Source organism: Danio rerio, chromosome 5 (assembly GCF_052040795.2).
Source record: "Danio rerio strain M-AB ecotype USA chromosome 5, GRCz13ab, whole genome shotgun sequence".
Classification (NCBI taxonomy): domain Eukaryota; kingdom Metazoa; phylum Chordata; class Actinopteri; order Cypriniformes; family Danionidae; genus Danio; species Danio rerio.
Window position 1 is genome coordinate 19,328,540 of NC_141025.1, and position 27,598 is coordinate 19,356,137.

At 36.5% G+C, this 27,598-nt stretch overlaps 1 protein-coding gene across 2 annotated transcripts in view; it reads right to left on the reverse strand.

The window, feature by feature from the left end:
* The window catches only part of si:dkey-215k6.1, a 344,938-nt gene that overhangs the window by 28,268 nt on the left and 289,072 nt on the right, over positions 1-27,598 (reverse strand). For both annotated transcript variants that reach the window (XR_015491055.1, XM_087253349.1), the window contains exon 5: positions 15,946-16,089. Coding sequence is in view for 1 of the 2 variants with exons in the window: in XM_087253349.1 (XP_087109475.1) it covers positions 15,946-16,089 (144 nt within the window). In the remaining variant the exon portion in view is untranslated. The remainder of the gene's footprint in view (positions 1-15,945; positions 16,090-27,598) is intronic.

The following is a 27,598-nucleotide window of genomic DNA, read 5'->3' on the forward strand; positions in this document are numbered from 1 at the left end:
CATGTACCTCACTCAGGACATGTGTTAGGCTTCCCCTACTGTAATACATCTAAAAGACGGATTGACGTTAAACTTGTCAGTGGCAGGGAAGCGTTTTCTCTCGTCAATGGCAACGAAAGAATTAAACAAAATCATTTATCGATTTGATGCACATCATAATACCAGCCATTCATGCAAAGCAGCCGTTCTCAAACTGGGGGCCTCGACCCCCTGGGGGGCTGTCGGTTGGAGCTAGGGGGGCCGCAGGGTTTGAGGGATTTTGTATTGTTTTTATTTTCTAGGGGGGGGCCTCAAAACAACTCACTCTACACAAAGGGGCTCTTGGCTGAAAAGGTTTGAGCACCACAGATACACATATAGCACATATTCATTCATTCATTCATTTTCTTTTCGCCTTAGTCCCTTTATTAATCCGGGGTCGCCACCGTGGAATGAACTGCCAATTTATCCAGCAAGTTTTACGCAGCGGATGCCCTTCCAGATGCAACCCATCTCTTGGAAATAAAGCACAAAAATGTCATTCAATTTGATCACGTCCAGTGGCCGTTATCCTTGAACCAATCTCCATCCTTGTAAAATGCTTGCTTTTCTATCTGTTCCACTGCTCCCAATTCGCGCCACAAGATGTCTAATCCCATCTTTGCATTGACTTTACATGTAAACCATTCGCACTTCATCTGCGTCTGCTTCCTGCACAGGCTGTAAAACATTTCCACCACTTCCATGTAATGTAATGATTGTCAGGGCGCAGGTGAGATATCATTTTTGGAGACACTCAAATACTTCATGTGCACATCTATAAGTCATGTAAAACAATTAATTGCAAACTGAAATACATAGAATTTGATTATATGGTTTGTAATTTGATGTTTTATGAGATTAATTACATTTGCGCTTAAATTAAGAATTTTGCAGGATCGAAAAATGTGATGTTTGATGATTTCGCATTGTATTCAGCAAAAGTGAAATCACGAAAAACAAGGGGCTCTAAATTATTGCGCTTCATTTACATGAAAAGATAACTATATAAAAATGTATATATGTACATTTTTATTTATTCATCATTCATTTTCCTTAGGCTTGAACCATTGTGCCACTCCATTGACCTTTATATTTACATACTTATTTACTTAATTATCTAACGCAGAGCAATGTGGGTACAACAAACTATTTTTACAAGTCTAATTTTTTTTATTTAGTAATTTGTCAGAGCTTTTTGTTGACGATAATGAAAAGGCAATATTTGGCTAAAAATTGTCCCATCCACTGTTCAGCTCTCAAATCTGATTCATACTTGTGAACAGAACATCCTAAAACCTATTAAACAGCATGACTTTAAGAGTAAATCATGACTAAAACTCATCTTTGGTGACTGTGAAACACTTGGGCCAGGAGGGTTGATTTCTGCAATTGTGTTTGTCCTAGAACGAGAAAGCCAGGCCTTTTTCAAACTTTTGAAATTGATATGCGGCATATTTACATAATATTTGCATAGGTATATAAGTCATGGGTGCCCCCAATATGTCTGATATTATTATTAGTGGTCTTAACTTTCATCAACATATCCTCTATGGGAGATGAACTAAAAACAAAGTCTTTCTTTGAGACAAGTCAAAAGACACAATCTACACTCCTGCAAATAGTGTTCTTAGAAAATAGAGCAGTTGAACACCAACGCTGAGGGCAAAATGTCCTCAAAAGCTATTCCGGTAAATCACTCGCATATGTGATTAAATTCTAAGCTGGGGTGACTAAATAATGGCTGTTGTCAGCCAATGACTAATAAATGGTTAGATTAATCAGTATCAGCAACAGTAGTAGTATTTTAGCTTTTATTTTTATAGTATTTTAAGAGTTCACACTTAGCTGATGACTGATAAGTAATTGTGTGGTTGGCATGCTGTCCAGAAAGAGCCCTGAGCTCTGAGGATTCTTGAGCCCAGGGCTCCCTCCTGGGAGTGAGAGGTCAGGTAAGTCTCGAGAACTCCCCTGTATTATGTCGGGGTGGATGAGGAATTCTTCAAGTCGAAGATGGTTAAGATAAGGAAATCTGGCTATTCATGTGTGTTTGGATACGTCTGATTGATATATCATCTGACTGACTAATGCAGGACCAGCTTGGGTCAATCATAAGCACATGATCCTCTCGAAATTATATTATAAAAAAAACTTCACTTACTTTTTATTTTAGCTTTTAGTATATATATTTTGAAATGACTGATGATGTATCAAAAATCACTACGTTAAACAATATGAAAGCGAAACTTGTTTTTAATTAACGTTTTGTTAAACATTTCGTTTTTATGATTTTAAATAATTTCATGTGATTGTATAAATTTGTATTTTTGATATTAAGAGATCAGTTGGATTTATTATTAGATTTATAATAGATATCTAACAGATTTATTCGCTATTGATTTAAATAAAATTTTACACAAAAATATAATACTATAAAGTTCTTTCTTTCAACATTCCTTTAAAGTAAAATATTGCTTTGTTAAATTTTTTTTTTCTCCATAAAATGACAAACAACGTTTGATGTTGGACAAAACAACAAATGTTTTTGAAAATTAGGGTTATTCCACCAAATATTGCTTTCTTAGCTCTTCAGAAGTAGAATGATAACAATAATAGATAATAAAAATAGGTACTGTGCTGTGTAAAATGTATATAAACATGTCTGAAAACAAGAAACATTTTTATTATTTTAAACAATTGACTTTATGCTCTAAATAAAACAAAAAACATTTAAAATTAAATATCATTTTGTGTCACTGTCATTTGCAGTTATATACAAAATTTTACTCAAACACGTATCAATAAGTAAAGTTTATTTATGAACTCATTTCGAGAGGATCATGTGCTGATTGACCACAGCTGGTCCCACATTAGCTAATGCATGATTCACCAATCAGATGATTCCTAACTCACTATAAATAGCTAGAGTTTCTTACTTCAGTCTTCTTCGTCTTGAAGAATCCCCCCTACTCCTCGTCCCTTTTTCTTGATAGGGCAGCAGGGTGGCCCAGTGGTTAGCACTGTTGTCTCACAGCAAAAACGTCACTTGTCCAAGTCTCTAACAGGCTGGTCGACGTTTCTGTGTAGAGTTTACATGTTCTCCCTGTGCTTGCATGGGTTTTCCCCTGGGTTTTCCAGTTTCCTCCCACAGTCCAAAAATATGTGGTGGACATGGGTGACTTGACCAAACCAAATTGGCACCATTGATGGGCTCTTGATCAGAGTATATCTATATTGCAATTCATAAATTGTCATTAGCCATAAATAATCAGGGGAGTTCTCGAGACCTACCTGAGCTCAAACTCCCCTCTCGCCCTGCAAATGGGCGGGAGCCCTGGGCTCAAGGATTTTATGAGCTCAGGGCTCTCTCTGAGGACAAAATGCTAACCACGCTTTATAATCAGTCATCAGCTAAGTGTGAACTTTTGAAATCCTAAATCTTGAGAAACTCTGTAAACACAACTTCCCTGATTACCCAGCATTTCAGCTACAATCTGCCATTGTTTCTCATAAACACCTTAAAGCGCTACTTCCATCTGTGTGAGCGTATGTATTGGGTTACCTGCACAGTATGCAATCATATCATGTGAAGTGAATCCCGTATACTGTATCTGATTAGAAAATACAAGCATCACAGCACAGCACAGCACCAGCAGCAATACCAGTACGGTTTTCTATTGCGTCTGTCTCAAAACTGTTTATCTGCACACACAAAGCTTTGTTCTAAAGAGTTTATGGTGAAGAAACAGTAGCATATTGTTGAATAATTCAGGAGAAAAGACCTTTTAACATAACAGAAAGTTTCCATATGCCTGTCAGCATGCAGCATGTCGGTTAACTCACAGAATCTGCTAGCGTTGTGTTTGTGAGATAATATACATGAACAGAGTGGAACCCAAATGGCTTATACAGTGGGGGAGTGTTGTGGGGGACACTGGTTCCCTGTAGCGTGCTAGAATTATACTGGCCATACATGTAATAGGCAGTCCTGATAAATGCTTTAAAGGGGACATACAGTTGAAGTCAGAATTATTAGCCCCCCTGTTTATTTTTTTCCCAAAATCCTGTTTAATGGAGAGAACATTGTTTTAACACATTTCTAAGCATAATATTTTTAATAACTCATTTCTAATAACTGATTTATTTTATCTTTGCCATGATGAAAGTGCATACTATTTTAATATATATATTTTCAAGATACTATCATTCAGCTTAAAGTGACATTTAAAGGCTTAACTAGATAAATGAGAATTAACTATGCAAGTTAGGGTAACTGTATACATTGTATATCGATGGTTTGTTTTGTAGGCTAATAATATTGACCCTAAAATGATGTTAAAAACAATTAAAAGCTGCTTTTATTCTAGCAAAAATAAAACACATAAGACTTTCTCTAGAAGAAAAAATATTATAGAAAATACTATTAAAAAATTCCTTGCTCTGCTCAAATATTTTGACTTCAACTGTATTATGCTCTTTTGCATAAGATGTCAAATATATTTCCGGTGTACCTAGAATGTGTCTGTAACGTTTCAGATCAAAATACCACACTGAACAGTTATTATAGCTTGTCAAATTTGACTCTTTTGCCCCGTGAGGAAAAATCACTCCGTTTTTGTATGTTTCTCTTTAAATGCAAATGAGCAATTGCTCTTCAGACGAGGGCAGTCTTTAAAAAAAGTTAATCTTACCTGGAAAACAAACAAAAAAACATCAGAAATAACCAGTAGCAGCTTATAAGGTATATGGTCAATTCTTGGCACAATAATGTAGAGAAAGAGGTTATAACTTCTAGACTTAACCGGGATGGCTGAACCTCATTTTTGCAAATAACTATTAAAGGTGGGGTCCACTACGATAGCATATGAAACTTAAGTTAATGTGTAATGTAGCTGTGTGAACAAAAACAACATCTCTGAATGTAATACACTTAAAATTCAATGCAAAGGGAGACATTGGCTTTTACAGAGTTAGCTTAGCAAAGCCTAAAGCGAACAAAGTTTGGGGACTACAAATACATACATCCGGGTTAATAAAATCCTAAACCCTTCAGGTTACGCGCATTCACCATGCGCATATACCCCGTGCAGCAAAGGAGCGTGGCCATGTTTAGCAGAATAAAGAAACTGAAATGTTTGCAACCATCTGAGAGAGTACATTTTCATTTTCAGGTCAACTATCAACATTATTAATTAAATCTGAAAAGCACATTTTTTTTTACATATTTGTAGAGAAAGACTTGTCAAAACAAAGTTACTGGGTCACCCTTTATCACATTTTCTGGGTTAGAAAATGCACCCAGGGCCCAATGACAGCATTTAAACAAGGAAAAAAAATTCAGATTTCATGATAGGTCCCCTTTAAAAAATACCTTTTAATAGCTCCCGTTGGGAAGATGAGGGAATCAGTTAACCTTCCTCCCCATTCTCTTACATGGGCTTAAGGAGAAAGAGGAAGGTTAGGTCAAAGGCTATTACCAGAGCTGGAAAAAGCCCCTGGGAGGGTCTCGCAGGGTCCATTAGCTGTGAGTTACGGGTCCACTGGGCAGAGACGGCAGCATTATGGGAGCTTAGCCGTATCCACTGTACATCCTGAGCTTAGGAAGAAGCTACATCCATATAGTTTTAAAAGGGCGTCGCTGTGATTGATTAGCGGCTGTGATGTTTATGAGGGTCATAAGCAGTTTATGTCCACATTATACTGCAATTTTTCTGATTATGTGCTATAACCTCCCACTCTTTTCAAACCATGTCTAAAATGTCGTGTTTAGTATTTAAAGGGATAGTTCACCCAAAAGGGAAAATTCTGTAATCTTTTATTCACCTCTTACTCAATTTTCTGTCTTCTGTTGAACACAAAAGAAGAACGCTGAATTAGACATATTTCTTGACTTCACACAGAAACGGTAACATGTACGGCATGACATGACTTTGTTGCAGATGCTATGGGTTAAATGCTGGAAAAATAGAACAAGGAAGCAGCTTGAAGCGGAAAGCATGAGTATGTCTGCGGTCTGGAGGCATTATAAAGTTGATGACAACAACATTGCCATAGCAGACTGTGATATATGTAAACTTGGGATTGCCTGCCAGGTATTTTAAGTTAAGGTGCTATTTGTTTTATATGAATTTTTTTTTTTTTTTGCACTAAAGTCTTTACTTTAAAAGTAAAGAATTGATGTTGTTAAATACTTGATTGTTCAAGCTACCTCACAGAAGTGCTCTGTTTGTTAACAGAGTTGTTGACTGTTACAATAAGGTGAACTAAATAAAAAAACAAGGAACATACTGGATCTGTTCATTCACTCTTCTTTATTCTTTTTTTAATGTATTATAGAAGAATCAGATCAGGTTTCGGTATCGTTAGATACTCAAAACCAAATGACTCGAGGGAAAAAAAAAAAAAAACTGATCGGGACATCTTTAATTAGTTTAACTAGGCAATTTATTTAACAACAGTGATTTGTTCTGTTTGGAGAAAAAAATATTCATTCATTCATTCATTCATTCATTCATTTTCTATTCAGCTTAGTTATTTTTTTTAATCTGGGGTCGCCACAGCGGAACTCCACACAAAAATGGCAACTGACCCAACAGAGGCTTGAACCAGCGACCTTCTTGCTGTGAGGCGAAAGCACTACCTACTGTGCCACCGCATCTCCCAAAACAATTATTAAGAGGCCAAATTATTAACCTTAAAAATATTTGTAAAAAATTTTAAAAAACCTATTCTAGCTAACAAAAACAAAAAAGACTTTCTCCAGAAGAAAAAAAATACTATAGGAAATACTGTGAAAGGTCCTTGCTCTGAACAGCCAGTATTATACTGTTGGAATTAATTGAATTTAAATAATTTCCAATTAATTTATAATTCATGAGTACTCAAAAATGTTACAAATAACAACAACATGTATTTATATTTGAGATCCAAGTTCAAATGAAGGTTTAACTGTTATTATAGTGGTCTGTAGTGCACAAATTAATTAGAGGTGTGAACTTACACTGATTTCACGGTTTGGTTCGGTCACGAGTATCATGCTATTGATTCGGTTCAATTTGATATCTCGGTGCATCACGGTGCATTGACAATACTTTCCATACACAATTATATTTTACTATATATTTTACACAGTACAAGAAAAATGTATAAATTTATGGGTATATAAGGGTGATGCGGTGAAGCAGTAGGTAGTGCTGTCGCCTCACAGTAAGAAGGTCACTGGTTCGAGTCTCGGCTGGGTCAGTTGGCGTTTCAGTGTGGAGTTTGCATGTTCTCCCTGTGTTCGTGTGGGTTTCCTCCGAGTGCCACAAGTCCAAAGACATGCCATACAGGTAAATTGGGTAGGCTAAGTTGTCTGTAGTGTATGAGTGTGTGTGGATGTTTCCCAGAGATGGATTGCAGCTGGAAGGGCATCTGCTGCATAAAACATGTGCTGGATAAGTTGGCGGTTCATTCCGCAGTGGCGACCCCGGATTAATAAAGACACTTAGCTGAAAAAGAATGAATGAATGAATATTGATATATTATTTGTAATACAATTTTTGTTACTCAAGTACATGCACAGAACAACATGAGCAATTATAGCAAAGAAACAAATGTAAATATCGCTAGCTCACTTTTTGAGCCCTACTGAGCGAGTTCTTCCACCCCTATGATTGGTCATGCACTCAACAGAAAGGGCTGCAATTAGCTCTAACGCACTGGCGCTGTTCACCGATAAGTGACACTGATAAACGGCAGCGGCAATTACAGCTGATCCATTATAGACACGATGAAGAAAACTTGCTCTGCAGACAAGCTCGTGTCTGTATCCACAAGTATCGATATACCAGCCGAGAGGAGAGAAAACGTCGCACCAGCAGGTCAGATGGGCCACAGTGACAGAGAGAGAGTGAAATGAAGTTCACTTTCATTTAATCAATCGCAGTGAAACAGCTTCTGCTGTGTCAGTTAAATGACTGTCCAGAAGACACGTGCACAGTGAATTGTGCAGAGTTTCTGTGTTTTTAAGTAGTTACAGTGTTTTAATTCCTCATGCTCACCTCCCTCGCCATAGTAAGCTACCGCGACATAGTGCATATCAGATGATTGATGCCAGTACGTAATAATCAGTTATGATGAATTACTGAACCGGAGCCAAATTGCCTGCGATTGCATCGAGTACACAGAGGAAACAATTACTTTTGACTTCCCTACTATTAATAAAATCTGTGGAGACATTGGTTTTGCTGTATTTTGTCAATTGTTTGGTTTCTTATATCTTATGGAATATGTTTTTTTATTGGACTGAGTAATAAAGTTTGAACTAATAAATTAATGAACGAACAAGCAAAATGTTATTCCTCCAACAAAATGAACAGTAAAGACTTGGAGAAACATTATTTGTGTATTTACCCCCAATTTTTAGCATATGAGAGATATCGTTCTTACTCATTTTTAATTAATAAACTTTTCTATATGAATATACACAGTGGTCAACATTTGAAATGGAATAAAAAGGTTTATCTAAACTGTCCTAAGACAAAAAATGTACACATATAATCCTCAGCTTATTTAAAAACAAAAAAAGACTTTAATCTTAATAAATGATTGATTAAATCTACAATAAGTAATCATGTATAATGATAAATAATTGAACACTTGAAAATCTGCAACTCTTTTTCCCTCTTTCACAAGAACCATATTTTGTTTCTGTGCTGCTGCTGTTCGGCTGAACATGAGAATAGAAACGGCCTGATGCTCCTAACCTGATCAGAGTTTTACACGATTATGGGCTCGCCGGATATCAGCCCGCCTGTCACCGCAAAGTGAATGAGTTATTAACCGGATTAGCACCATACACCTCTCCACACCACGCTCTCTCTTACTCAGAGGACACCTGCAACGTCTCCAGTAAAACCTACTCATCATTTTACACAGCAAATCAACCCATTACAACAGAGAGATCAATTAAAAAACGTGAAACACAAAGAAAAAAGGGCTGAGGATGTGAAAGATTGATTTATAATCCTCATTGTTTAGTGTGTCCCCATGTGTCGGAGCGTGTACACACACACACGCACACACACATTCACCCCTTTCTCCATGCCTCTGTCCTTCTTGTTCTTTGTCAAATTCAATTACAGCAGACATTACTGAGGGAGTCTTCACAGGAACCAATTAAGGCTGTGGCCTTGCTCTCGCAGACGCTGGTTAAACAGTGGGATTTGAGCGCTAAAGCCTATGGGATCTCTTTAGCCGACTCCTTTATTTATTTGATCAGCCATCATTACGAGAGCCCTTCAACCCACGCGGCCGCAGAACTGATTAAGCACTGAAGATACCATCGCATTCACACCTGAACCTGCGGGTGGCGATGTGACAAGGTGACATCTTTTAGAAAAGACCACATTAGCCTTTTAGCTCAAGCCTGAATTCATTAATTTGTCGCTATTTAGAGAGGGAGAGAACATTGTGATCGTGTGTGAGAGTGTTTAATGCTGTAATTCGTGCAAGATTTTTGGTCAAAAGCTTGGAATAATTATAATTAATGTAAACGTATGATCAAGGTTTCAGTCACACTTTTCAATAAGGTATCATTAGTTAATGAACTAATAATGAACAATACATGTACAGCATTTATTAATCATGGTTCAACATTTACTAATGCATTATTAATATTTAAATTCATGCTTGTTAGCATTAGTTAATGAACTGCAAGTTAACTTGAATAACAATGAACAACTTCATTTTATAACTAACATTAATAAACATAAATAAATCCCATAATAAATGTATTGTTCATTGTTTGTTCATGTTAGTAAATGGATTAAATAATACAACCTTATTGTAAGGTGTTACTAAAGTTTATCAGTAATGCCATAAAACAGCAATATTCTAAAAAAACATTTAATGTTATTATATTTCTAATTGTTTAACAAACAAAAAGTCTGATACCATTTCTTTTAAATCTGTGTCTGTGTCATTTATTTTATTATTATTATTCTCAGAAATGTCAAATTTTAATTGTATTTAAAATTTAAAAAAAAAAAGTCTTGAGTACTGTACACTTACTGGCCACTTTAATAGGTACACCTGTCTAACTGCTCATTAACGTTATTATGTTATTATGCTCATTATGTTGGTCCCAGGGCTGGTCTGAGTATTTCAGAAACTGTTGATCTTTTGGGATCACACACAACCATCTCTAGGGTTTACAGAGAATGGTCTGAAAGAGAGAAAATATCCAGACAGCGGCAGTTCTGTGGGTACAAATGCCTTGCTGATGCCAGAGGAGAATATTTCCATCTGATACATAAAAGCATGGACCCATCCTGCGTTGTATCAACTGTTCAATCTGGTGGGGGTGGTGTAATGGTGTGGGGGATCTTTTCTTGCCAAACTTTGGGCCTATTAGTACCAGTTGAGCATCATTTCAATGCCACAAACTACCTGAGTATTGTTGCTGACCATGTTCATCCCTTTATGACCACAGTGTACCCATCTTCTGATGGCTACGTCTAGGAGCATAACACTCCATGTCACAAAGCAAGAATCATCTCAGACTGGTTTCTTCAACCTGACAATGAGACAATGAGTTCACTGTTTTCAAATGGCCTCCACAGTCACCATTTCTCAATCTAATTGAGCACCTTTGGGATGTGGTGGAACAGAGGATTCGCATCATGGATGCCCAGCTGATAAATCTGCAGCAACTGCAACCTGGTACTAGTAAGGCATACCTAAAAAAGTGGCCGTTGAGTGTATATTGCAGAAAAACACTTATTTTATAGAAAAAAAAGAAATTACAATTTGCTTAAATTTTGGACAGTGGGGACACTGAGTGTTACTCTCGTCCCTACTGATGGGGTCAAAAGTAACAACGTGCAACTTTTGTTTAAACTGAAGTTATGGTGGAGTTGTTCTATATTGATACAAAATAACATCTTATTTTGATAAACCACTCTTATGAGTTATACACTCTCCAGCCACTTTAATAGGTACACATTACTAGTACTGTGTTGGACCCCCTGTTCCACCTCATCCCAAAGGTGCTCTATTGCATTGAGTTTTGGTGACTGTGGAGGCCAATTGAGTACAGTGAACTCTTTGTCAAGTTCAAGAAACCAATCTGAGAAGATCCGCGCTTTATGACATAGCATCATCAGACTCATTTGACTTATCAGACCAGGCAATGTTTTTCCAATCTTCTATTATCCAATTTTGGTGAGCCTGTGCGAATTGTAGCCTCAGTTTCCTGTTCTTAGCTGACAGGATTGGCACACAGTGTCGTCTTCTGCTGCTGTAGCCCATCCACATCAAGGTTGGACGTTGTCATGGACAGATGCTCTTCTGGCCATGCTCCTCTGACCTCTGGCATTAACAAGGCATTTTCGCCCACAGAACTGCCGCTCACCCAGTATTTTCTCTCTTTAAGACCTCTTTTTCCCTCTGTAAACCTTAGAGATGGTTGTGCGTGAAAATCCCAGTAGATCAGCAGTTTCTGAAATACCAACAACCATGCCATATTCAAAGTCACTTAAATCAGCTTTCTTCCCCATTCTGATGCTCAGTTTGAACTGCAGCAGATCGTCTTGACCATGTCTACATGCTTTAATGCATTGAGTTGCTGCCATGTGATTGGCTGATTGGAAATTTGTTTTAACGAGCAATTGGACAGATGTACCTATAAAGTACTTTTAAAATTAGGTTTTTATGAAAAATAGTACTTTCGTCCCTGCTCTACCTTACTCTACAGTATATATGCATCCTGTTGTCGTATGCGTAGCACCCTTTCTCTCTCTCTCTCTCTCTCTTTCTCTCTCTCTCTCTCACACACACAAATACTGTAATCACACATGCTCTGCATCATGTCCACCAATGTGTACAAATAGCCGTCATATAATCAATCTTTTTTAGTAGCAAAAAATCTAGTGGATTTAATGTTTATACTATTTTTATAAGGTTAATTCCCCCTGTGTTTTTCAGAAACACAGTTCCCCTGTTTGTTTTTCTACTTTCACACCGTACAAACAAAGCTGGGGTTTGTTATCTCGGTGAACAGTTTCCGTAGTGGAGTTTATCCTGACGCTGCACTTCTGCATCTGATGGTGGGTTGCAGCGCTGTCATGTTTTCTGTTTACACCTGTCACGCACGTCACCCGCAGGTCAAACACACATCTTTATGACACCCGCAAGTAGACAGATACACCTGCCGCAATTTCCCCACCACATGTTTCTGTCATGAAGCAGATTCTCTTCTCTCCGGATGCTCCTCTTTTTCTCCATCGCTACACCCAGAGAAAATGAGTGTCCTGTAATTTCCTTAATAACACGCTCTGTTGTTCAAACTTTGCATTAAAGCTCTGGAATGAGTTTTTCATTGTTCCCGCGTATTGATTGTATTTAAACTACATATTGCTGCTTGTAAATGGAAATTGCCTCAGCATCGGCTGAAGGTTCAGTTATTAGTCCAGAAGAGCATGACAATACAGACTTTGAAGCTACTTTCATGCAAACCATCAGGGGTAAAAGAGAATGGAGAGTTCTTATCTTGAAAATAACAAAAAAAGAGGACGAAGAAGAAGAAGAAAAGAAATGCAGTTTACAACAGTGACATTAATGTTCTGCCTTAAAATTGCTAAAACACTGTTGGAATGATGATACTTTAGCAACAGTGCTCAATAAGTTTTCTATATATACATGCTGCGTTAATTTTGATGTTGCGTACGGTTGAAGTCAGAATTATTAGCCCCCTTGAATTATTAGTGCCCCGGCATATTTTTCTCCAAATCCTGTTGAACAGAGAGAAGATTTTTTTCAACATATTTCTAAACATAATAGTTTTATTAAATTATTATTTTATTAAAGTGTTATTCATTTCTAATAACTGATTTTTATCTTTGCCATGATGAAAGTAAATAATATTGACAAGATATTGTTCAAGATACTAGTATTCAGCTTAAAGTGACATTTAAAGGCTTAACTAGGTTAATTATGTTAACCAGACACATTAGGGAAACTAGGCATGTCATTGTACAATGATGGTTGCCAGCAAGCACGGGACATGACGTTGTACCCCAATGACTTGGGACGTTATAATTTGTTTGAAAACGAAAATTGGGTTGACGTCAAAACCCAACTACAGGCAGACATTAATGTCCAACATCAAACATACGTTGCATTTTGGTTACTTTCCGATGCAACCTAAAAACAACAAAATATCAACATCTAATGATGTTACGGCTTGACACTGTGTGGACATTACCAATTTAATGTCTATCAGACATTGGTATTTGGTCTGCCATACCAAATGAATAAATGTCAGTATGATGTTGGTTTGAGATGTTGGCTCGATGCTGGACTTTGATCACATTCCAAAACAACCTAAAATCAACCAAATAGCAGCGTCATTTCACACCGTTATTGGATGTCAAAATAACGTTGTCCTTAGATGCTGGTGACCTAAATCTAACCTAGTATTAATGTTTTATGATGTTGTGTGTCTACTGGGTTTGTTCTGTAGACAACCGAAAAAAGAAGGCTATAATATTGACCTTATAATGCTTTTATTCTAGCCAAAATAAAACAAATACGACTTCCTCCAGAAGAAAAAAATATTTTAGTGAAATTCTGTAAAAAAAAAAAAACAAAAGAAAAAACCTTGCTCTGTTAAACATCATTTGGAAAACATTTGAAAAGGAAAAACTAAATTACAGGAGGGCTAATAATTTTGACTTTAACTGTACATTAAAATAACAAAGTAGGAATGCCTGTAACATTGTAAAACATAATTCAATTTAAAGTAACTGTAGTCTATTTTTATATATTTAAAAATTAAAGCAATTGTGCTAAAGAGTTTTTAATATCCACATAATTGTTGCTCTCATTTTTAATATATATATATACATCACAATTAAAAAAGTTTTAAAAAATTCATATAATAAAATAATGTATTTTTTATATCCACCGAATTGTTCCTTTCAATTTTAATATATACATCACAATTAGACAAGTTTGTAAGAAAGCATATAATATAGCAAAACACTACTTAATTTCATCTAAAGTAGTTTTCTATCTTAATATATTATAAAATTAAGATTATACCTGTCAATCAAAGCCGAATTTTCAGCATCGTTACTCCAGCGTTTAATGTCCTTCAGAAATCATTCTAATATGCTAATTAAAACCCTTTAACTGTCTGCTTTACCAAATGGTTGCCCATATTTTAACTCTGTTTTAAATAATGACTGTTAAAGTCATTTAAAGAATGACTGTTTTATAGTGAAGTTTATTTATAAACTAATTCCGAGAAGATCACATGCTTATGATTGCTTGCGGCTGATCCTGCATTATTCAATTCATGATTCACCAATCAGACGATTCCTAAGCCACTATAAATACCCTAAGTTCCATTTAACGGCCATCATCGTTTTGAAGAATGCCACCCTTCCCCCCCTACTCCTCCTCTTTTCCTAGATGGGTGGCAAGGTGGCCCAGTGGTTAACACTGTTGCCTTACAGCAAGAATGTCACTGGTTCTAGTCCTTACCAAGCCAGCCGACATTTTGTGCGGAGTTTACCCATGCTCCCATGGGTTTCCCTCGGGTTCCACGGTTTCCTCCCACCGTCCAAAAACATGCAACTTAAGTTAATTGACCAATCCAAATTGGCACCATAGACATGCTCCTAGTAAGTAGTTATCTCTTAAGAGCAATCACTATCTGTTCATTAGCTACTATAGCAGGGGAGCTCTCGAGATCTACCTAAGCTCAAACTCCCCTCTCGCCTTGCGAGTATCTTATGGTCCTTGGTTCGGGTATCTTATGAGCTCAGGGCTTTCTCCCAGGACAGCATGCCAAACAAGCATTATAAGCAATCATCAGCTACGTGTGAACTCTTGAAAAATGGTTTACACACACAGCATTGTTGGTTTACAAAAAAAAAATAATAATAATAAAACAAACATCATCCTACTGCACTAATACACTTGAATTTAGTTTTTTTTTTTTTTTGGAAAAAAACAACAACAAGAAAACATTTTAAATGAGAATTTGAAATATTTTATGGCATACTTCATTTGCTCTTATACTTCATATTTTGAGATTTTTCTCAGTACATGTATTAATCCCGGTGCTTTTACTATAAACTGACATATCAACAATTTGGTAGAGGCTGATATTTTAGAATTTATGGGATGTGTTGAAAAAAACGTGTGTTAACTAATTAGGAGTTAAGAAATGCAATTCAAATTAGTTTTTTCTTGGTGGCGCAGTTAAAAGGTTAACAAACATTTTATTGTTATTGTTATAAATATTTTTTTAATAATGCTTCAAACAAACGCACTGCTTAACAATTTTGTGGAAACACTGATGCAATTTCTTCAGGATTCTTTACACCAGTTATTTAAAACAAAAATATTTTGTAACGTTATAAATTATTTGTAATGTAACCTCATAAACTCACGCATCCAGCAAAATGGCCAGTAAACACATGCATGCATAATCACCACACGAGGTAAATAAATAATGCGACAGGTACGACGTGGTTGGCTTGTTTATATTTTAAGGTGTTTCCTCCTGTTACATCAGAATTTTTCATCCTCATAGTGCCACCGTTCTTTCTCTGGCTCTGCTACCTTTCATGCCTTAATTTGCATCAGCTCTGTCATTTCATGCGACACATCTTGCGTTTGTCTTCCAGACCATTCTGAAAACGTCTCTCTTTTTTTTTTTTTTTTTTATAGATGTGTGCATGAATACTTCTCCAATGTCTCAAACCCACTAAAAAGAAAAGCTTTGTGGGTGGAAAAAGCTTTTTCGCAGGCACCCGCTGTTTTTCTTGTCTGTTCATCTCTCTTTTTGCCTGCACTCTGGGCTTCCCTGCAAAGATGAAATCTATCTCCAATGTCCTGCCTAAAGCTGTGATGGAGTAAAGCAGACCAGCTCACCTTCAGGACGTCCTCATCGGTGGAGATGCAGGTGATGGGGTCGTCAACCTCTCTGACTGTCCCATCCTGCTCCACTGTCACAACCTTCACCGGCATGGAAACACGCCGTCCGGTCAGAATGGCAGTGTTCAGAATCTCTGTGTCCTGTTGGACAGAAATAATTCCAGCTGTAATTATACAGACATTTCAATCCATAGTATGAGGTAATATTTCATATAGTAATATAGTACTGTAAATAGTGTAGTATTTAAGATTTTTACTAGGTTTTTTACTTATACATTATACATTTGACAGGTGCTATATTTCAAAATACAAGGACAATAAAAGTAATTCAGTGACAATTAATCAAATGCAGATCAAAGAGTGAGATTAGAGTAATAAAAAACCAACAGAATATAATAAAGGGAGTGTTAGAAGGTCAGACAAAGATTTGCTAAAATAAAAAGCACATTTAATATACAGATTTTTACAATATAGATGAAATTATTTTAAGATATAACTCTTACATTGAAGTAAACATACACACACATGTGCACATACACAGGGGCGGATTCAACCAGTAAGTAAAGTGAGCAACCGCTAAAGGCTTATTTAAACTTCTGCATTGAGTGATCAGTGTGACCCACGGCGCATGTCTTGTATGTAGTCGTGCATTTCTATTTCTGTATGCTGTTTGTGTTGCTGTGCAATAACACTTCCAAAACGTAAGCTGGTAGTAATTTTTTTTTTTTCCTCTGTGTCGAGTTTCTTTGCGGGTGTTTTGTTTTCTTAATGCTTAAAGTCACTTAAACTCACTCATTCAGAGGCAAAAACGTGCAACAACTTTAATCATAATATAAAACACAAAACAAAAGTTTCTATCCAGAGCTCCTTCACCGGACTCCACACTTGTAAACAAGCGCTCCATCGGGCTCGTGGCTCTCAGCATCGTCCACACTCATCACAGCTACCAAGCCGACGAATCACAGAGCTTGCGCTATGTGTCGTTGCGACGTGAAGTTACATTTTTCGAGAGGTACACGTCTGTGTTAGCCACGGCGAGGGCTATGCGACCATGCGAAGATTGCGCCAAACCATACGCGTGTGCTTGATGCAGAAAAATAAATCAGCCTTTAGGGCCCCAAGAAACATGGAGCCCTAAATAAGGGCCCCAGGAAACTTGCTCCCAATAAATACATAATTTTTAAATCAAAACACTTTATTTATCGATTTTATTTTATTTTTTTTTTCAAGGATTGAGTGATATAAAAAATAAACAAACAAACAAGTAAATAAATAAATACAAAGAGTGCATACTAGGACATTTGGGCCTGTTACAATCACCAGCGATATACAGCCAGAGATCGCTGGTAAATACACTTATATTCACATGAACTACAAATCAACCATGTTATAGACTACAACACCCAGTCATGCAACACTCACACACAACCAGTTCCACATCCTGACTGATTACAATCTCACAGCTGAAGCTGCTCAAGTACTGATTCATGGACAATATAAGCAACACAAACACACACTGTTGCAGAGCATTGTTTACTGTATAGTAACATTACAAGGTGTTTCCTTTGTCTTGCTTTTCTGTGTTTTTGATCCTCGCCTCGTTTATTTGTTTAATCTTGTTTGCTGCCTGCCTTGTGATAATCTGCCTGTTATATTGACTATGACTCTGGATTGCCCTTATACATCTGTTTGCACCTGTGTTGACCATTGCTTACCTGACCTCGCTAATAAACCTGCATTTGGATCCGCACCCCTGTTACAGTGACCAATATGGCTGCAGTTGCACCCAAATTACTAAATGTGTGCCTGTACACACATACACTACCTGGCAAAATTCTTGTCACGTATATCCAAGTTTTAGGAACAACAAATAATAACTTGACTTCTAGTAGATCATTTGGTCTCAGAAGTGGCTTATACACCCCCAAAAAATTATATTTGTTGCTTGTTCAAACTACTTAATTACAATGAGCTCAAACAACACAATTCTTAAGATTTTATTGGGACAACTTAATTTTTTGTTTAATCCACAGCAATTTGTTAAAAGAGTTAAGATAACTTAATTTGCGTTGGGTCAACATAAATGATTTATACGGAACCCTGCATTTTTTACAGTGTATGAAAGGCAAGAGCCTATAGATTACGCTTATTTTACCTGATTAAAACATGATCATGTCTTGATTTTTAATTATGTAATTAGGACAGTAAGGTCTGACTTTACTTAAACGAAAGTCTTGTCACTTAACAGAAATAATTTACAGTATAGAATATATAAGTCAAGGTGCAGTGGAAAAATAATAAGTATTGTGTATGACTCCCATGAGCTTGTACGACTGCATTTTTACATCTCTGCAATGACTCAAATCACTTATTAATAAAGTCATCTGGAATAGCAAAGAAAGTGTTCTTGCAGGACTTCAATAAGATTCTTTGGGTTCATCTTCAGTGCCTCCTCTTACCCCAGACATGCTCAATAATGTTCATCTCTGGTAACTCAGCTGACCAATCCTGAAGAACCGTGACCTCCTTTGCTTTCAGAAACTTTGATGTGTAGGCTGAAGTGTGAGAAGGAGCCCACTGCTGCAGAAGAATTTGCCCTCTCCTGTGATTTGTAATCTAATGGGCAGCACAAATGTATTGATACCTCAGGTTGTTGATGTTGCCATCCACTATGCAGATCTCTTGCATGCCCCCATAATGAATGTAACCCCAAACCATGATATTTTCTTCACCAAACTTGACTGATTTTAGTGAGAATCTTGGGTTCATGGGGGTTCCAAAAGGTCTACTGCAGTATTTGTGATGATTAGGATGCAGTTCAACAGATGACTCATCTGAAAAATCTACCTTCTGACACTTTTCCAAAGGATCAACTTGAAGTCAAGTTATTATTTGTTGCTTTAATAACTGGAATTAACAATAAGACTTTTGTTAGTACCTTTATTAATCAGGTTTCGGCACATCAAAATGAACCGCCAACTTATCCAGCAGATGTTTTACGCAGCGGATCCTCCTTACACTGTCTCCCTATTAAGTTCTGTATTGATAAAAAAAAATTGCTTCTTACATATAAAACTTTAAATAATCTAGCTCCTGTTTATCTAACCAACATAACATTCCGTTTACTACAATCCAACCCGCTCTTTAAGATTTCAAAACCCAGGGCTGCTGGTAATACCCAGAATAGCAAAGTCTACTAAAGGAGGTCGATCCTTCTTATTTATGGCTCCTAAACTCTGGAATAGCATTCCTGATTCAAAACTAAATTAAAGACCTATCTTTTTAATGAAGCATAACAGTATGATGCATGAGTTTACTCCATGCAGGTGAGTGGGTTGACAAACCACCTGTAGGACACACTCCTGTTTTAATGCGCACAACATTTCGTTAGAAAATATGTTTTACATGTTTGTTTTTATGTCTGTTTATATAACTATTATTTTCATTTATAGCACATCATTTTGCATCTTGTGTTTAAATACACTATGAACAGCAGCTACGCTAATTATTTTCACTTAGTTTTTCACTTAGGGATACTCAATCCCGAGGCCTCTATAGCGCTATAGAAGTAAAGATGAATTGAGTTGAATTGAATAATATTTCACAAAATCACCTTTTTTCACACAATGTTACTGTAGTTTATTGATTTTTATTTCTTTTTCAAATAAATGCAGTCTTAAAATTCGAAAGTTTCCAAAATAAGTTTTTTAGGGAACTTTCCATCCTTTCCATTAATAAATTGTTGAATGGAATAACTGAACAGCTCAAATCCTCCACAAACACAGATAAATTGATTTGAAAAAGTATCTGCAGTAAATAGAGGCACAGTGAAGGCAAGCCTCTGTAATGTAAAGCTGACGGCGGGCAGCACCGTGATGTTTCATATCTCACGACTGCTCAGCTTTGACAGAGATTAATTATCATATTCTCAATTATGCAATCGTTTTCATCACATTCAGAGAGGGTTAACAGGTCTTCATGTGGGTTTGGCTCTCTCGAAATTCATCTCCTCAAGTATTTACCGCATAAATATTTAGTACGAGGAGACATTACTCTCGGGAGAAAACACTGCTTTATTGGAGAGAAAGGAGAAGCGTGAGGGGCAGAAAATGAGAGTGAGGGCCCGGCAGAGGCTCGGTCGTGCCCATAATTGACATTTTAACTTTATGAAAAAGCCGGTAATTATGGAGAGAAGAGAGGTCAGTTATCGCAGTTATCCATAGTCATAATGAGTCATTACAACACCATCCACAGAGAGAAGCTCAAAACCTCCACCAGAAGAGATCAGACACACAACATAAACCATCCTAAGGTAATTTGGCTTAATGTTATCATTATACATCTATTTTTATTATATACTACTGATCAGAGTAAGGCCTTATAAGGATTATAAAGAATTGTTATTATTAATTAATAAGAGTAACAATTTTGCTATAGTCTTGTATATGCTACTTAGTTAACTTAGGATTTTAATTTAGGATTTTTGGTGTCATCAATACTGTAAACTAATGTATAACATAACACACTTAGTAGTCTTCTGCAAATATCTAAGTCACTTTAGCACATGTTTATAGAATGAATGGTGTGACAATATTTCTTTAACACAGAAATAAATGACATTTGAAGTTAAAATAAAAATAAAAATAATGATTTAAAAAACTGCATTAAAAAAAACAAATACTATTTTTGTTGGCAAATAAATGCGTGAGGCATTTTTTTATCATTCAATCATTAAAAAACTTTCCAAAAATGGACATTAAAAGTGCAGTTTTAATTGGGGTAAAGATTTTATGAAAAAAACAAAATGAATGAATGAATGAATGGACGGACGGATTTTTACAAATGCATGTTTATAGAATATATTAAACATAAAACACAAACTGAATTATATAATAAACTTACAAAAAACTTACAATTTTTAAATAAATGTTGATGAATGATGCAATAAACTGAATCTTTTACACAGAAATAAATGGCATTTTAACTTAAATTAAAATAGAAAAATGCTGACTTCAAACTCTTTAAAAAACAAATAAACAAACAATATGTTTTGTTGCCAAATAAATCCAAGAGGCATTTTTTCGAAACAAAAGTTACAAAAAAAAAAAAAACATTAAAGTGCAGCTTCAATTTTGGTAAAGATTTTAGAAATAAAACACAATGACTGAATTAATTAATTAATTTTTAAATGCATTTTTATGGAATACTTGATGTAACATGAAACACATGAAACACAAACTGAATCATAATAAACCAACAAAAAATTCAATTTTTAAAAATTTTTTTTTTATAAATAACCTGCTTTGTTGATGAACGATGCATTAAACTGAATCTTTTAGCGGGAAATAAGTTACATTTTAAGTTAAATTAAAACAGAAAAATTATGACTTCAAATTCTTTAAAAACAAGTAAACAAACTTCTAGTTTTTTAATAAAAACCTACTTTGTTCATTAATGATGCATTAAACTGAGTGTTTTACACTGAAATAAATTACATTTTAAGTTAAATTAAAACAGAAAAATTATGTTTTGAAAATTTTTGGTTGCCAAATGCATGAGGCCATAAATAAAACCAAAACTTTTCAAAAATGGATATTAAATGTGCAGCTTCAATTGTGGTAAAGATTTTAAGAACACAATGAATAAATGAATCAATTAATTAATTATTATGATTTTTTTTAAATACATGTTTACTCTAAAAAGAATGATTTAACCACCATTTTCATCTTAATGTCTGGTAAAACTAGTGAAAAACTCACCACTAAAACCACTCATGAGTTGCTTAGTGCACTTACCCCACTGACTCTAAACATAATACTGATTACTTGATTTAAGAAACTGTCTGATATTGAGCGCAGTTTGAGTCCCTCATTAAATGTGCATTAAACTTAGGCAGGTAGAAACCTCACATACACTCTATCACAACTACAGCAACCTACAGAATGAAAAACTCTGTGTGTGCGTGTTTAGAAGAAAAATGGGATTGGGGGAAAAAAGGGAGAGAGAAAAAAAAGGAAAGGAGACACAATACAATAGAGGAGGAAAAATCTACCTGGCTGCAACATGAGCAGTTTTTCATCTGGCGTCCTGACAGATAAACATGATGAATGAACGAGAGCTATAGGTTCATATCTACTTTATTCCACTTAGCTAGATATAAGGTCGAAACATACAACTAAAAATATATGCTATGGCATGCCAGTGAAAATAAAAACACTGCAGACCTATTTACTGGCCAGACTACCACACAGCTCGACAGAAAAAGACCTCCTCAAGTGAAATGTGAAAACAGTATTGTATGATAGCATCTGTAATAAGCACTGATGACAGTAATGACTGGACTATTGTGCATTGAATTCTAACCTGTCAATCGGCTACATTGCAATTCACTACTGACAGACAGCATCTGATGTGAAAATTGTTGATATAAAAGCTTATCAGTTGGACAGGATTAACTTTTAGGATGTGTATACAAATTAAGTGTTACTAGGAATGTTAACTGGAATATGTATGGTATTTTCAGAAAGATAAACAATGTAGTGATAAAGTCTGCTGAAGATAAGTAAACAAAGCTTTAGAACTAGTTCTACCAAGAAGACGTAATGTCAAATCACACATTACATTAAGTCCCAACCAATGGTCACATGACTCAAGGAATATATAAGCATTCATTAATTTATTCATTCGTTCATTCATTTGTTTCCAGATACTGACGCAAACGTTTATCTAGCATCCTCCACACAGCCACCATCAACAGCAGTCATAGCTGGATCTATTCGCTTCCAATTCAAGAGTTCACACTTAGCTGATGATTGGTAATAAGCTAGTTTGGCATGCCGTCCCGGGAGAGAACCCCGAGCTCATGAGAGCCTCGAGCCCGGAGCTCCCTCCCTACCTCTCTCCCTCCCCCAACCCCCCTCCTGCTGCGTAAGGATTGCTAAGGTGATGTGTTGCTGACAGAATTGAATTTGGTGCTAATTTGGTTAAGTCAATTTACTTAAGTCTCATGTTTTTGGGAGTGTGGGAGGAAACCGGAACACCCGGGGAAAACCCGCGCAAGCACGGGGAGAACATGAACTCCACACGAAAATGCTGTCAGGTTGGGTGGATACCCGAGTCGGAGGCATTTTTTGCTGTGAGGCCACAGTGCTAGCCACTGGGCCGCCGCGCTGCCCTGTAGAAAAGAGGAGGAGAAGGGGTGGAAGGGGGGATTCTTCAAGACGAAGATGACTTAAGGTAAGATGTTTGGTTATTTATACCGGGTTAGGAATAGTCTGATTGGTGGTTCGTACATTAGCTTGACTCGGGGCCAGCCGTGTCAATCATAAGCACGTGATCCTCTCGAAATTAGTTTATGAATAAACTTCACTTCAAGATACTGACAGAGCCTCCATGGCTCCACTAAAGAAATCGTATCCTTTGTTAAAGGGGACCTATAATACCCCTTTTTACAAGATGTAAAACCAGTCTCTGATGTCCCTAGAGTGTGAATTTAGCTTAGAGTATTTAGCTTAGAGAATTTAGCTAGAGTATTAAGTTTTAGCTCAAAACAGCCCATAAATATATCTTTTATTACTCTTTGAAACTGCCCCGTTATGGCTTTAATACACATTTTGCCGTTTTGGTAGCTGTTGGTTTAAATTCAAATGAGATTGTATTCCCAGACCTATTTCATTCATTCATTCATTTTCTTTTCGGCTGAGTCCCTTTATTAATCTAGGGTCGACACAGGAAGGAAACCCATGTGAATGAGAACATGCAAACTCCACACAACACTGCGTCAAGCGCCACCGCGTCACCCCAGGCCTATTTTCAAAAGAAAAAGCAACAGATTCAAAATTGGACTAACATTATCTGTGAAAACTAAAAATGTCAAAAACAGCAAAAAAAAAAAAAAGTTGCTCATGCAGAAGAAGGAAGACTTATTTAGGCATTTGAAAAAAAATAGAATATCAATCAAAGCGTTTCTGCTGTTTTTTTTTTCAAGTGTGATTATAAAAAAAAAATAAATTAATACATTTTTACCATTGTTTTCTGTATATATTAACAAACTGTCGTCCCACAACTGTGCTTAAACCACCAATAAAAGTGATTCTTTTGCATAATAGATCCCCTTTAAGTAATAATTTGTTAAATAATACTTAGTTAAATGCATTTCAAAATCATATTTATCTCACTTGTCTTTCTAGTAGAACAAACTGAACACAATAACGAGAAGTGAAAATTTCTAGTGTTAGCAGAAATTGATTTATATATGTAATAACATATAAATGCAAGCATCTGACAATGTATTGAACTATAAAATCTTTAATGTGTGTGCGCCATGTTGGTCTTTTGTTTGTATTTTACCTAATGTTTAGTTTTTTCTTCAGTGTATATACAGAGATCAGAGAGTGATATTTAACACCTTTTAAGACCTTTTTAAAGACTCTTTTAATATATTTTTAGACCTCATTGCCTCTTTAGGTTACAGTATATTTGTTGAATAGTTATTGTGTAAGAAAGCCCAACTAAAGAGTCTTAGTTTGTGATAACTCATTTACAATACAATGCAATATATTTTATTTTTACCTTCTTTTACAGGCTGAGGCAACAAATGCACTTTCATTGTGATTCACACAAAGATTCAATTATCATTAGCGTCGGCAGTTAGTGATTTAAAATAGATTGAATTACTTAAAATTATGGATATAAAACATGATCAGTTTTTTTTGTTGTTGTTGTTTTTTTGTGAAATGATGCTACATAATGTCTTATTCACACTAGCAGCGACTTTGTACCTGCCTGTCGCTCTGGGTGGTGACCTCCTAGAGGTCTATGTAGGTCTATATAACACGAATACAACCAGCCTCTGAATGAGCTGAGAGAGAATGACAGAAGCTCTGCAAGTATTGGCTGTCGCTCAAGAAAGTCGCTCTTTATTTGCATAAAGCTGAAGTATTCTCAACTTTGTCACGTCACTCGACCCGCCCGCCTGATCGCCAACAGTGATCGCCTTGTACCGCCCACTTAGGCAGCGCCCATGCTGCTGTGACTGTAAGGTTTAGGGTTGAGGGACGAGCAGACAATCGTCAACTACGTAGTGGATCTTGTCCCGTCCACTAAGGTAGCGCCCATGTTGTTGTGACGGTTGGGTTTAGGCCAAGGCAAGGTATAGGAGATCATTAACTATCTAGTGGACCTTGTACCGCCCATTAAGGTAGCGCCCATGGTGCTGTGACAGTTGGGTTTAGGCTAGGGGGTGTAGACGATCACCAACTACGTAGTGGACCTGGTCAACTATGTCATCAAGCTGCATAAATATAATCAAATTTGATACAAAATACCTTATTAAATAGCATTTAAGACTTTTTTAGGATTTTTTAAAGACCTTAAAGTTCTCCAAATTAATTGATCAACTTGAAATACTTTTTAAGACCCTGCAGACAACCAGTTTTTATTGCAGTAAAGTGTTTACATGCATCCTCTTAATTGTAATATAAATAGTTAAGGCTTCATTGACTTTTTATTTACTAGATTCAGTTAACTAACACTTTCATAATCAGAGTTCTGCGTATAAAGCCAAAAGATACAACAACAAAAAATGTGCTATGACACACCGGTACAAACACAAACAATACAGACCAATCTACCAGCCAGACAACTGCACAGCTCAACAAACAAGACTCCAATTTTGTATGACGACATCAGTAATAAGCCGCTAAAGAAGCAGGAAGTATCGCTGCTCCCTGAGTGTCATGGCATGAATGAGTTTCTTCTGCATAAAAAGACACACAAACACAAACACGGCATACAAATACACACTCTCGCACGCCTCTTCATATTCAAGAGATCCAGCTGCAGCGCTCTCTCACGCTAGCAGACTGAATAAATCATAATTGATATCCATTACGTCACATTCCTAATCTCTTTATAACCATTGAGCTAATGAATTTCACACTCCTCAAGTGGAGGAGCGGAGAATGATGCTGTTGCAGTGCGATGCTTCGTGCTCGTACTTCACGGGTTGTCGGTGTGACATTATAAATCCTCTCTGTCAAATGAGAAGCGCGGCAGCGGTGCGTGAGCCAGGCCAGACAAAGGGATGGATAACACTCTTTGACTGGTCACCTGTCTGGGCTGAATGCATTTTATACGTGCCGGGGACAGGAGTGACTGATTGGATCTGCGTATCGCTAGGATCCCGCTCACCAAGGATTGACGCGAAGATTAACGCATAAACAAAATACCCTACTGAAAAGCATGAAGACTTCCAGAACAAATAAACCAAATCAATGTAGATATGATGTATTTTTTGTGTTTTTATGGATGTTGCTGTCACTGTGCTCAGACTATACATAGACTTTTGTTGATCACCTTATGATGGTGGTTGTCCACGTGAGAGTGTGAAACTAAGGGTTATAACATTTTAAGAAACAAACGCAATTTAGATATACTGATTCGATCTCAGACATCTCTTTTGAGGCATTTTAATTGATTGGTATGGACTGTACCGCATCAAGCCAGAGACATTGTGCAAACCTTGTTCAGTATTACCAACCTGATACAGCACCTACAAGCGAAAAACTAACTTTTACGAAATACAGTGGATTTTCTGAGACAACACACAAAGAAATACACAGGCTTCACAATTCAAATATTTATTGTCATTGCACAAAACACAATGACATTTGCGTTTGTCCCTCCTTTTAGTGCAAGTTCTATGTGTCATAACCAACAGCAATCAACCCAGGCTCAATATTGATACGTACTCCTGTATACATTTCTGAACAGCACAAAATACATCCCAGGAGGTATGTTTTTTGCAGTATTTGTTTTCGTGAATCCACCAGAGAGGTCTTCCAGATGGTCACATGACCTTCACACATTTTAACGGAAAATTATTTAAACATTGAAGCGTTTCTACAATGATTTATTACAAATATACTATGCACAATACAAACAGCAAATGAACACCATTAATGTATTTATGCCTTTATTAAGATTCTCATGTCAATGTTTACATTTTCATGTTTACTTTCACTGTCTCATTTAAGAAAAATCCTGAGACAAATAAGATACATCTCTAAACTTTAATAATAACTCTATATAAAATGCTGAGCTTCCCACCTCCAGTCGCAATGACTTCTGAAAATTCTAGAGTGAGTCCGGTGCTCAAGTCTGCAACGACACATCCTCGATACCAAGAACATATCCAGGAACTTTTACGCGTCCTCCATTCTTGCGATCTTGAGTTGATTGTTGGCGGCTGATAATGATGTTACATGAGAACACAAGGACGCTAGAACGCTGAAGAACCATATTGAGATACAGCTATAGTGTTTTCAAAAGCACCGATTTTTACCACGTTTTCAGATCTTACCACAATATCACCCTGTTATTTACTTTGTTGCCGTCAACTCCTTTCTGCATCTCAAGTCCGCCGATGTATGTGGTGAGCTACTGAGCAAACTAACAGCAAAAAAGCCATCCACAGGGAGGTAAGTGGTCAGCTGATGAGTGCAAAAAGAAACAGAAGCCATCGGCGATGTCGAACCACCATATAGTTTGTTTTAAAGACGAAATGCAGTCACACGTAGCTCTGGCTACATGATTTGCACTCTCCAGAAATGTACATGGGGTACGTTTTCACAATGAGCCTGTGTTGACA